This window comes from Tenebrio molitor, chromosome 9, assembly GCF_963966145.1.
Source record: "Tenebrio molitor chromosome 9, icTenMoli1.1, whole genome shotgun sequence".
Taxonomy (NCBI): domain Eukaryota; kingdom Metazoa; phylum Arthropoda; class Insecta; order Coleoptera; family Tenebrionidae; genus Tenebrio; species Tenebrio molitor.
This window is the reverse complement of record NC_091054.1, coordinates 2180629-2193811: the sequence shown is the minus strand read 5'-3', so window position 1 is coordinate 2193811 and position 13183 is coordinate 2180629. Positions and strand designations below refer to the sequence as shown.

General features: G+C 34.2%; 3 protein-coding genes across 6 annotated transcripts; 2 read left to right on the top strand and 1 right to left on the bottom strand.

Annotated features, from left to right (window-relative positions):
* The first annotated feature begins 39 nt into the window (after positions 1-39).
* On the top strand, positions 40-696 carry LOC138138646 (uncharacterized). Of its 2 annotated transcripts, none has more exons than XR_011162060.1 (3): positions 40-176; positions 221-416; positions 478-696. XR_011162060.1 is itself a non-coding variant. In XM_069058649.1 (3 exons), exons 1-3 carry the CDS (start codon positions 45-47, stop codon positions 673-675), a joined length of 516 nt encoding a protein of 171 aa, XP_068914750.1. In that variant the 3' UTR covers positions 676-696. The 2 variants fall into 2 exon arrangements, 1 of the variants encoding a protein (XP_068914750.1); XM_069058649.1 differs by having other exon boundaries at positions 45-176; positions 234-416; positions 475-696.
* Positions 697-4067: 3371 nt separating this feature from the next.
* On the bottom strand, positions 4068-13073 carry LOC138138642 (uncharacterized). 3 transcript variants are annotated; one of them, XM_069058646.1, is made up of 4 exons: positions 12934-13024; positions 10964-11005; positions 9389-9554; positions 4068-4925 (listed from the first exon to the last, which is right to left on the bottom strand). In XM_069058646.1, the coding sequence occupies exons 3-4, from the start codon at positions 9537-9539 to the stop codon at positions 4087-4089; spliced, it is 990 nt and encodes a 329-aa protein (XP_068914747.1). In that variant the 5' UTR covers positions 9540-9554; positions 10964-11005; positions 12934-13024; the 3' UTR covers positions 4068-4086. The 3 variants fall into 3 exon arrangements, with proteins under 3 accessions (XP_068914747.1, XP_068914746.1, XP_068914745.1); XM_069058645.1 differs by lacking the exon at positions 10964-11005 and having other exon boundaries at positions 12934-13073; XM_069058644.1 differs by lacking the exons at positions 10964-11005; positions 12934-13024 and adding an exon at positions 9613-9739.
* On the top strand, positions 5007-5976 carry LOC138138645 (insulin-like growth factor-binding protein complex acid labile subunit). Its single transcript, XM_069058648.1, has 2 exons — positions 5007-5155; positions 5208-5976. Exon 2 carries the CDS (start codon positions 5208-5210, stop codon positions 5895-5897), a length of 690 nt encoding a protein of 229 aa, XP_068914749.1. The 5' UTR covers positions 5007-5155; the 3' UTR covers positions 5898-5976.
* Positions 13074-13183: the final 110 nt, after the last annotated feature.

The following is a 13183-nucleotide window of genomic DNA, read 5'->3' as shown; positions in this document are numbered from 1 at the left end:
GAAATTTTCGGGAAGATGTCAACCATCAAAAATTTCAGTCCACGATGAAAATACCATTTTACTCAGTAATAGGCCCCCATTTGAAACGGAATTACTACTTCTTAAGACAGTTCTGCAGTCACCCCTTTTTGTGCATCTCGGACTTCTACACCATCATCTTGGGACTGTTAGGCGTGGTAAAACTTGCATCGTTGGAATTGCAAATCACCAAACAGTTCAGTTTCACGTTTTAGGCGTTCAGTGTTTTTGACATCGCGATGATACTCAGATGTGGACCGACCTTGCCCGGGTACTTGCTCAAGTCGAGAGGCGATTTCGGGAAGGTTATAGAACCCACAATGGAGAGGGACCTCAAGCTCATAGCTTTGCTGGTTTCCTTCGAATATTACTTCTTTTTGATAGTTGGAGTGTTATCGGTGAGTTTTGGTAACTAATTCGGTACAGATCTCTTCATTTATTTATTTGTTTTTCTAGAAGAACCCCGTATTCTTCCTGCCGTTCTTAGTGTTATACGCTTTTATTATAGTAATGGAAATTGCCACTCTATTCTTACGACTCTTTACCGACGGCTTCAGCTTCAACAAGAGCAGCTTATTCACTTCGATGTTCGTGGTCTATAACTGGCTATGCGTTTTTTGCTGTTTCTGGCACAAAATGGAGTACTGTGATTATTAATAAAAAAAAGTCATTCTAGAAGTTTACTTATTAAAGTTTTCTCAACGAAAATAAAGACTACAGTTTCAGTGCATTACATTCTATGAATACAAAGTTATGCAGAAGTTTTAGGAAAGATGTTAATTGCTTCACGTCCATTGACCAAGCTACAATTAAATTTAACATCGTAAAAGCGGAATTACTCCGATAATAACTGGCAACTCACTTCAATGATTTTCTCAGTTATTTAATACTAAAATAAAAAATTAAAAGAGTTTTTCTTTCATATTTTAACATTGCCGGAACGTTAGACATAAATGTGGATTGGAGACTTGTTCTTAAGTTGGCACTACCAGGAAAAATAACGGCGCGCTTATAACGTCTGTTTTTTAATCAAAGAACCACAACACCGCAATTTACAGCTGACAACATTGGACACTTTTGACCTAGGGTGAAAATTTTTATAATATAAAAATTGAGGTTATGTAGAGATATTAGTAGCGCAGCACATTACTAAAGTTAATAACAACCAATTTCAGAGTTTAATAAATTTCTCACTTTGCGAGGTATTTTTAATAACACGTTCAAAATTGAAATGCGACTTTGCTTAATTTCAAGAAAATTAAAAATGACAGTTGGCAGATGTAGCCAATAGATATCATTAAATTCCCTAAATTTAGTAAAATTTTATTGCAAACGTAAATCCCTAGAATAAGTTTCTTTTTTTTTGGGTTGGCCCAACCTCCCGCCAAAATTTGACATTGAACTGTTGAGTTTATTTAGGTAACACAAAGTAATTATTATTACGCCCAAAAAAGTGGTAGCTTTTGACTGAAATAATAAAAATATGGGAATAAAAAACATGATGAATTACGACCAAAACGACTGTCCAAATCAAGAGATATCTTTTTTCAAATTTGCAATAAACATCAGGGCGCAGGCTCATTTACATTAAAAAAATGTTGACACTCAGTATTATCATGAAAATCACTGTTTGGCTCATACCAACATGACAATGTTTTGACAATTATTGTATATTAAAATTTTTTAATAATATGACAGATGTCTCACTAATGTACTATTGCGGCCAAAATACTTTGGTCGTCAATGTGACATAAATGACATTCAATTGTAAAGCAAACTTTAGGATGTTTAACTTTATTTTTTACTACTGTGAAAATTATTTTAATCTATCAGTGTCATACGGGTGGGGTAAATCCCAGCTGCGGAGGCAGGGTTCAAAAGCAAAAGATCAACATGGTCGCGGTTTAGACAACCTTCAGAAGCAAGTAAGACGATTCTATATTTATCAAAAACTGAAGGTGCCATATTTTTGACAAGAATAATTTGAAATTGTCATGTATATTGACATTAATACTTGATTTACATTTGAAATGTCAAAAATTGACGACCAAAGTATTTTGGCCGCGATAGTACTGTCGCCAGCAATAAATTTTGGTCGTCAATGTCATTTCAAAATTTGGTTAGATTGTCACAAATTAAAAAAATTACCCTGCCTGATTATGCCCACGTCAACAAAGTGTCAAAAAATGAGAAAAAAAATGAAAATTAATGTCATACAACATGATGATAGGTTATGAAATTTACGACCGTTTTACAATTGAGGATTTTACATTGCGTCAAAGAATGACATTGACGACCAAAATTTATTGCTCGCTACCGTACCTACACTTGCATATTTTCCGTTTTTTTATAATCAATTGTCACTATTGTCAGTGTCAAAATACAGAAAAAGACCAAACTATAAATTAAAAATCATTGACATTTGGTCCAGTACTATCTTAGTTTCACCCTAGATTTCCCCTAGATCATTATTGAGGTTATGTTGCATATGTTTATGAATGTGAGACACGTCTTTAATTTAAATTGTCAAATATTACAATCGGTGACAATTTCAAAAGTCAATGTTCCAAACGTGATTTATAAAATTCACTGTTTCGCATTTTCTGCCAACCTGACAACACTTTGACAATTGATTATTAAAAAAACGGACTTTAGTCTGTCTCAATTCCAAATTGCTACCACCTGTTGAATAACGTGAGCAAAATAAAAATATTTCTAAACTGGGGATTGTTATAACCAAAGTTGGCAATATATTTATTTTATAAACATGATTCGAAAACAACTTGACGCTAAAATGAAAAAAATAAATAAATAAAAAGGTCAGCAAGTTCTTTTCCTTTATTCTAAAATCTTGAATTGTAAAAACACAAATACAAAATGACGCATTTTTCATTTTTCACCAAACAATGTTGCCGGTTGTATTTTTAGAGAATGCAGTATTGGTGGAAATTTAGAATTGAGACAGACTGTATTGTACAGTTCAGTCATAAATTTTAAGCGCCCTTGAATTTGACATTCCACATTAAAACGTTTTTACTATACTTACTTAACTTTTTTTTTTTATTTTAAGCTGTTTAAAGCTAATCCCACTTTTTGTGTTTTTAATATGCGCAATTTGAAAAATCAGTCTTTTTTTAAGACCAGTGTTTCGGCAGTTGTTTAAATATAACCTTACTTTTTGCGTTGTTTGTGTTTTTAATCTGCAATTTGAATAATCAGTGTTTTTAAGGAGAGAAGTTCCGTTCACAATCGACTCTTCAACGCCAACTAAAAAATTATTTTAAAAAAACGGACAGCGGATGTTATTTTGAATTGTTTTTTAAAGAATTCGACACGTCAAAGTCATATTTCATGTTGAGAACAAAACTCGCGATACAGTAAAATAGGTATTTGGAATCCGTTTTTATAACATTGTACGATTCATATTAATGATATATTTTTCTTTTTCTCCCTAAGGAGAGAATACCATAATTTATAGCCTTTGTTTTTTTTAAATCAGCTGTCAAAGTGGTGTCAAGTTACGAGTTGGTATGAGGAATTGAAAGTAGCAATTAGCAAATAATGCATTTCACAATGTAGGTTGGCAGCGTCGAGCCGTTCAAGGTCATCGGAGCTGTCATTGCGCGTAACTGTTTGCGTTGAAAAATGAACAACACACAAAATTTGAAAAGATTCCTTCGCGATAAAAGGTAATGGGCAGCCCTTCACATAGCGTGAAAAAATGGCCCTTATTCGGTATTGGGAAGAATTGAAAGGTGACAAACCTGAATTGAGTAAGAAAACCACGTTGGACATTTCAATTACGTTAGACAGACATAACCTCAATTTTGACATGGGGAAACTGTTATACATTTAGTCGGTTTTAGGGTAACACAGTCTGGTTTTTTAATAAAGTTTTGACACTGACAGCTGATTTAAAAAGAAAATAGGCTGTAGATCCAAAAATGTGGGAAGAAATGTCTACTTTCTTTTGAGCTAGTAGTGATCTTGTGCCCCGTTCGTGTTCACTTTCTTCCAGAAATTTATTTACCACTTGTCAACACAAAAACTTACAAATACGAATAAAATTTATTTAAATATAATATTTTTACTGTGGCAAAACTCCTTATCGATCACACCAGCTCTACAAAACGTATATATCGGTCCATTCAAAATTCCCCTCGGTGTCGACTTCTCATTAGCCTTCCTCAACTTCATCAAAACTTTCCCGAAAAATGCATGACAAGGTATTTTACATTCCATGTGAAACCCGTTATGATCCACTGAAACGATTTCATCCCCCAGATTTTCATATCTCTCGTGACCATGTCGAACGTAACTTTTAACCTTGGTCTCAGCAAAATAACTACAATTTCTGAATTTCTTGGGAGGCTGACTCTGGTATTCCAACAGATCAAAACTCAAACCGCCGAACTGCCACAATTGCAAAACTCGAATCGCGAAATTTCTCATCTGATGACTGAGCGAAAACCAGCTGAAGAACAGTGGACTGTTCTCAAAGATGCTTCCGTAGCTCATATGGGTGACCAAGAGATTGGGATGCTGCCGTAACAAATCCTGAAGAGTCTTCTCACTTCTGTTCTTGCTCGTTTCATTGGATTTCGTTCCGTTCACTTCTTTCATTATTTTGTTGGAACTCACTCCTAAAGTGTTCACTTCGAGCAGATGTATTTGATAACCTGGGAAAGCATCTGTGATATTTTCTATCAGCTCGAGCTGATACGAAGACCACTTATGCGATGTGTGAACAAGATGGATGGTTTTGTTGTCGATCAGGTGATAATCAGAAGAGCATCTTGGTAGTCTGGGGTGGTGCTGGTAAGTCATGCAAGACGTCAACATTATGGAAATGATGAAGAGAGTGATGCCGCAAATCAGTGCTGTCAACCAACAGGAACTCAAATAATCTGAAAGAGAGAAGCGATTATTATAATTACTCATTTTTAACATTTTTGTATGTGCTGGCTCGTGGTTCAAGAACGGGTCATCTCAAGTTAGATAATATGGAAATCAATATTACAAAACACTTTTTTTACTAAGCAACGAAAAGAGTACTATCGCAAGGTCATCTGTTTGTCATCCAGGAAGTGCTATTCTTAAGTCGCTCTTACTCAGTTGTTGTCTTCTACGCGTTGAGGTAGTTTGTACAGTGCCCTTTACACACAATTGATTCTGCTAAATTTTTTTAGATGAAGTGTTTAAGCTTGTTAGCAGTATTACTCTTCTACGTGGGCTCCACCCACGCCCAATGCAAGCTAAAAGTGGAGCCAGGATTCCCCAACAGGACCGTCTGCACTGTTGAAACCCTCGAAGAAGACGACCCTCTCAAGTTCAAGAAGCAAAAAAATCCCGACTACTTATACGTGGATGTATCCTACGGCGAGATCCCGAAGGATGCCTTTGCAAAATTGAAATCTCGCAGAGAATTGTGGTTCTTGGGTGAAAACATCACCTACGTCCAACCTGGAGCGTTCGCCAACCTCACGGATTTGGATAATTTAGCGATCACCAACACTCTCATCACCAACATCTCAGCCAACAGTTTTGTCGGTGTTCCCAATTTGAAAATTTTGAGTTTGATTAAGAACAGGATCGAGTACGTCGAGGATGGGGCTTTTAACGATTTAAACAAGTTACAGCAGCTCCTCTTGAACGAGAATAAATTGAAGAGGATAAATGAGACGACGTTTCGAGGACTGGAAGGGATCCAGGCTTTGTATTTGGACGATAATCCGATCGAGTATATTCATGTGAATGCGCTGAGGAGGATGGCGAATTTGACGCGCCTTGTTATTAGTTTTGTCAAAGATAAGAATGTGGACGAGAGGGCTTTGGATTTTCTCGACAGCAGCCGGAAAATTGTCCATTATATTAATTGAACGACGAGCTGTTAAATGTGGGGGTATTTATTTTGTCTTTTTTATATTTTCCAGCTAAATATATTTCTCGGAATTCGAATTGAATTTTATTTATGTTTGCAAAATTGGTGTGGTACCATAATTATTTTTAGAGATAAGGAATTCAAGGATACTAAAAGGAACAAAGTGCGTGACACAGTTTTAATGCAGTAAGTATGTAAATTTAATTATTGATTTTTTATCACTGGTAACTGCTCTGAGAATCTAACAAAGTTTGAATTACATAATAGGTAATTAAAGAATATAATTTTAAATTCCATGTAACAAATGTTTTTTTTCCTAAAATTGTACAAATTGTAATCACGGAAATGATTAAAATAATTTCGAATTTTAATTTCGTTCTGTTGTGCAAAAGCTGTGACAAAAATGGGAATAATGTGTTGCCTACCCTCATTTTAAGGTGTAATAAATTTGCTCGGGAATTGGCATAAGGGTGGCTGTGGAAGGTCAAATTTCTGTTGGCAGCCTTGTGTCAAGTTGTCACACTGATTATTGACAAAGCTGTTCTAGTACTTTTCAGTGTACTTGGTTGACCATCCTGCGCCAAATTTTTATGACACAGTGTCAATTACACAATTTGTCGATAATTCGAAAAAAATGGAAAAACAGAGAACAGTACTTAAAGCCAGAAAAAAGCAAGCAATTGAGCGTTGTAATGAGATTTTCTGGTCTTTCTATTTAATGTTACATGTTTTATTGTTTTCAACTGTCATAAATTATCATTTTTCTCCTTTGTACACTGCCTCTTAACTGCCCTAAAGCAAAATGAGCAGATAACGAACCGTTGCCCTAGACAACACATTCAACGTTACATTTCTGACAGGTCTTGAAATCTTGAAAAATTTGTCAAAACTGTCAAAAGCAAATGCGAAACCATTTTTAAAAGATTTGGAAACTTCAGGGACGTCGTTTCAAACAATAAAATTTTGTATGCAACTCGTTTCTGGGTAAAATGGGCTTTTCTAATTGCCCTCGAGGCCTTAATCTTGTCCCTCGGGCAATTAGAAAAGCCCAATTTACACCGAAACTCGTTACATAAATACCTAACTATTTTTTAAATTTAACATCCCAACAACCGCCATTATTAGTTTATTTAACGAGTCCGTGTGTAAATTGGGCTTTTTTTGGCATGAGCAGGCCAGTTTAAAACGCGAGTATAAAAATTTTGTACCCACGTCAAAATCTAATTACAAAATATATTTAGGTTATGTTTTCCTGAACTAAAAATATTTTTAACACTTGAAGCGAAATGCAGCAACTAAAAGAACTGGAGCAATTTAGTAAAGTTTATAAAACACACAAAGAAAATCAGAAGGCAACACACGACAAACTGAAAACAGGTAACAAACTCAACAACAAAGAAAACTGAAAATCGCTTTCTAAATCTAAGCCAGATTCCGCTCAAGATATATCTATGGGTGGAACATCTCTAATATCAAGTACCTACCCATCATAGTTAGCCAATAAGCTTTAATTAGATTTTCACAACGCAAGATGCTGTTTCTCCACATAGTTAGGTTAAAATCAGAAACCTTTTTTTTTTGTTGAAGATATGGTTTTATAATACAATAATTTGTTGTGGCCTTCTTCTGTCACGCCAATAGAACATCCCTAGTTCGTTTTGAACTTTTATTTTAACCTTTTTACAAAATATACTTAAATATTTTTCCAATTTATTTGACAATGTCAATTTAAACAAATGAATAGTTTGAAAAATCAAAAAACCATAGATACCGACCGGGCAATATGAAAATAACTAGTGATTTAACCACCCTAACAACTGTAATTTTGATTTTGACAGTCCAGATGTTTTTTGAATCTTCAAACTATTGTTTAAAACCTTAATGCATGTCTGCTAAACATTATGTCAAAACCATTATGTCAAGTTTCAAAGTGGAGATGCTTCTTCTGAAACTGTATTTTTGTGTTGTGTTTGAGGGACGTAACTGTAATAGTTGTCACGTCATCACCCCGCCCTCAGCCACTCCCACTTCAAAATTTTAAATAACACTGCATTTCCAATGACGGATTACGAAAGAAGACATCTTTTTTGAGTACCTACGTGTGTTTTTCACTGCGTCGTGGTTTTGTTCTCTCTCATTGGCCGGCCAATGAGCGAGCTCGGTTCGCGTTTGATCCCAACTTTCCGAAAAATAACCGGCCGAAATTTGTGCACTTTCGTTTATTTCTTTCCCTCTACAAAAAAGACTGCGACTCCGTAAAAACGAGCTGGACAAAAAGACGATGCTCTTCTTCGAGGTAACGTTCACCTCGGGAGGCGATACCCAACCGGCTCTTCCCAGAGTCTTGATTCTTGTAAAGTTTCTTAAATGTACAAAAATTGGTTGAATGTCTCCCCAACTAAAATTTAACCAGGATGCAGAAAAGATGATAGATGAAATTTCAACTGACGACTTTGATCCATAATTAAAATGGCAAAGTGGAGAGAGAAGGGTTTACACCAACAATCACCTCAGAAGTCAACAGTGTTTTGAGATCTTGATGAAGTGAAGTATTTTTGATTGACTGGTTGATGCGTGGACAGAACCATAACAAACTAAGTGATGCTATTAAGGAAAAAGGAGGAAGACTCCAGTGATTACATGTTAATCTCAAAACAAAAGTTACAAAAAAAAATATGGAAGTCACGTTGTCAAAATTTCAAGATTACCTGCAAAAATTATAACAAATATGCGAGTCTTCATTTAACAAGTTTTTCCATATGATAATAATAAAAAGAATAATTTAAAAGAAATAAAAGTGTCATCGAGTCAAAACATATTTTAAAGATTTATTACTTAAGGTTAATAAGATCGTTCTTTCTTGTATCTTAATCTATTCTAACATTGTGAACACAGTACATAATGTACAGTACTATCGGGTGTTCATTTAAATTTCTCTTCAAAGTTGGGTCGATTGTGAACGCACCACTCGACAGTCGACAGTCTGCACTAAAAACACAAAGAACACAGAAAGTGAGGTTAGATTTAAACATCTGATCCGTGATGCGTTCACAATCGACCCTTCAACGCCAACTTTGACGGGAAATTTCAATGAACACCCAATACATACCCATTATTATTGACATCAAATGCACCTCTCTTTTTGATTTCAGAACTACCAACACACAGCACTATCCCAACAGCTAAAATATTGATTTTTCACAAGATAATTAATACATTAATAATTTGTCATTTGTTTACTTATTTTAAGTAATGTACTTGTGTCTGTGGTCATCAGTCATCACTTACGGTCGAGTAGCGGAACCAACCGTATGAACATACATAAAAAAAAATATTTTTACCTTTAAAAACAACAACACATGACTTGACAAATTGTGATTTGGTGCATTAAAAATGTACTGATTTATTGAAACAGATCGTAATAATTGGATGAGCGTCAAATTCAAAACAGTTTTGTTATGACAAGAGAAGCATTAAATGATGACTTACTTGGCCACTCGGTGATGATAGCGCTAGCTCCCGATGTGATACCGTCGAATCTCCCTCTGCCAAAAAGCCGTTTGTTCGTCTGTGCAACATTTTCATCACCCACCAAAACCAGAAGCAACGGGAACTGCTCTTCAGTCCGCGGTTTTGGCATTATAAACTATTCATTCTGCAATCAGAATAAATGGTAGTCGTTTTTTTGGACGGCCTTCATCATACAACATTACAATAAAACATGTAAAATGGGATATATTCATATGATGACGGTGAGGTAAATTATTGACGTTGTAGCATTGAAATTTGTTCAACAAGATAACTAGAGTTTTTTATTGCAGTGAGTGTTTGCAACTAAGGAAACGGTTCGAAAATTGAACTTTTGTTTTGAAAATATTTACATTTTATTTAAACATCATAATTCAATCTCAAGAAATTGATAGGTAATAATAAAAGTTGATTTGTTCCTCGATGGAAATGGGAGATTACGTTATTATTTATTCAATTATTACGATTCGATTTATTTTGCACTTAATTAGTATTTTGATGTAATTACATGTGCACCTACAAGCTGCAAGTCCATTGTTTAGTCCAAGATTAGATTATTTAGTGGTGCAAGAAGTTTGTTTTAGACACGACCAAATTCGAGCGATCGTTTCAGGGGTAAGTCTCAAAAAAGGCGATATAAAAATTCATTCAAAGTTCATCATTTTCTTCACATATTAAAAACGGAAATTTAAAAAATTTGTTGGGGATAATTTTTATGTAGTGTAGTTCTTCGCCCCATTAATTATTATGTACTGATAATTAATATTTAATTAGTATATGAATTATCATTTGTTAAAAACAAAGGATGCGTTCAATTTAATTTCACAGCCCATCCAGTACCTATTGAAGTAAAATCAATGGCAAATAAAATTGCATCACAAATTCATGTGAATAACGCTCTATTGAATCCGATGTACATAAATAAATAAATGTACCTACCTAAATTATACAAATATGGCAACAAACTAAACATGTGAAAATCACTAGAAGCTAGTTCAATTTCTTTGATTTGTAAAAATTAAATTGCTATAATTCACTCTTTATATTAAATTTGTTAATACATTATCAATTATGATTAATTTTCAATAAGTTTCAACCAATTCCTTGACATACTTGTGCCATGAAACTATTTTGTAAAAAGATTTTATTGTATCATCTTAAATATTTAACAAAGTCACAAACTATTGCAACGATTATTCAGCGTTGATTTTTGCACCCGTTGAGAAAATCATTTTTATCAATTTTACTTCATAGTCGCAGAAAAAGTATAGTATTCTACTCGCGTGTAATGGCTATCACTCACCGGATGAATTACGTCATCCGTTACTTTACAAAAATCATTCTCATGAGTAATGGCAATCATTACTCGCTCGTTATAATTACAAAATGTATGCATTACAAAATAGCGCATATTTCCGAAATAACTGACCCAATTGACATCGAAATCAAAAAACTTGGGGTCCTCACCGTCACCAATATTTTGCGAAAAATGCAAATCAGTGCAAAACTGGTCATGATAGAAACACAATTACGTACAGAAAATAGCATACTTCTTCAATGGAACCAAAATCAGTCGCCCTGGAAGATAAAATACAATGTTATCGTCTTGTACCTACATATAATAAATAAGTACATATTTTTTTCTAAGGATATAAAAGCATTTCAGTGTCAGTACACTAAATAATGTTTTAGTACTTAGTATATAAAGTTCGAAGCTGTGAAGGGACAAAATTGTTCGAATTTTCCTAGTGTTTTGCTTATGTGTCAGATATAAAGTTCTCTTTCTTTAAACAATTGTCAAAGTGTTGTCATGTTGGTACTATTGGGAACACGGAAAACTAGGCAGATGTGTCATTCAGTTGTCAAAATTTCTAAACCATACCTTAGCTACTCATAACCAAGCTTAAGTTAATTTGACAGTTTTTTTGAAAATATCAATCATAATGACGGTAAAGGTGCATTTACATTGACACTTTTTGAAATGACAATAACAGACTGCCCAGGATTCCATGTCCCTCATTGTATGAGTCACTAGTTATTTACTAGTTATTAGGTTGGCAACGTAAAATGTCAATTGTATGTCAGTCATTCATTACTCATTTTGATGTGAAGGCGCTTGCGCTACCGAAGCCGCAATTACTTTTCACTGTAAAATAAAAAGTAAAATGAGTTTCCGAAAGCAAGGATTTAGACAACGAGAACATTTTGCTACTGTGCTATTTTGTGAAGAAATACAAGAGAAAAACAGGCCATGCTAATGAAAGAAAATTATTGACATAACCTCAAACCTGATCGAGGGAAATTTTACGATACAGCATTGCGAAACGAAAGACTTTAGAGTAGTTTTGGCAATTGTTTAAAAAAAAAGACTTTAGTAAATGATGAACCACCCAAGTAAATGAAATTAATAGGTAGATACTTATTAAAAAGGTGCGAAGAAGAGTATTTTTGACAATAGTACATTTAGGATTGTTTCTGCGGTAAAAATTGTCCAGACCAATTTTGTAGCTTATTAAATTGCTATCAAAATCTTTTTTATCGAAATTTCTGTACGACCGATAGTTTCTGAGATATAGTCGTTAATTGGTGATCTGTTTACGACGCAAGGTGTAAGACCAGAAAATTGATAAATAAATAAATAACTGTGAATTGAATGGGCGTCGTGACCAAAGGTGAATGTAATTTCAGTTTAGTTAAATGAAACGCTAATCTGAGAATATCTCATTTTGTAATTAATTGATTTCACTAACAGAATCTTCTTCAGATTTGTTTTCACTTTAACACATTCTTTTTTATCTCCACTAGAAGAGTTTTAAAAATTATTAAAAAAAAAAATTTCCTTCGTAAAATTCATTTTATTATTTAACTTATAGTCCGTTTTTTTATAATCAATTGTCAGTGTCAAAATCCAAAGACCAAACTGTGTATAAAAAAATCATTGACATTTGGTCCAGTTCTATTTCAATTTCACCCTAGATTTCCCCTAGATCATTATTGAGGTTATGTTGCATATGTTTATGAGTGTGAGACACGTGTTCTGCCAACCTGACAACACTTTGACAATTGATTATAAAAAAAAACGGACTTTAAAAAACTTATCTTCTCCACGTCTATTAAAGAATGAATGCGTTCTTGTTGGAAATGAAAGAATGATATCAATTCCACGCCCCGTGTTAGAATATACTGAAATCTACTGCCGTCGGCCAATCACATCCGTCGTATTTTCATTCTACAACGGCAGATCGCCAATGGGATGCGGTTGTAAACAATAAGTCGCGCATCGCGTAGCAACCACTAAACGAGGCACAGTTTTGATTGTCAAATATTAAAATTGTTTTTTCTTGAGATAGTCGTAAGTATGGTCTGCAACTCGCGTATAATGGCTATTATTCTACGTTCATTGAAGAAGGTACTTTTCTTGAGGTGTTTTGTTTAGAAAAAAAATGTAAACTTCACAATTGCGATTTAAAAGATTTTTGATTAATCAAAATGATCGATTTGCTTACCAAACTTTGCACGGCACAGATTACATTTTAGAATACAATTCACCGCAGAACACTCAAATTACAAATAAATTAATTGTCACTGTGAGTGCATTAAATGTGACGTACTCACTCATTGTTTTTTATTTGTATTTTTTCGTCCATAAACAGTAAAATTCGCCAGCTTAGCATGTTTCCAATTATGAAATAACAAACGAGTTTAATAGATCACACATGTTTGCTAGTACAATCACACTCAAACTGTGTCACATTC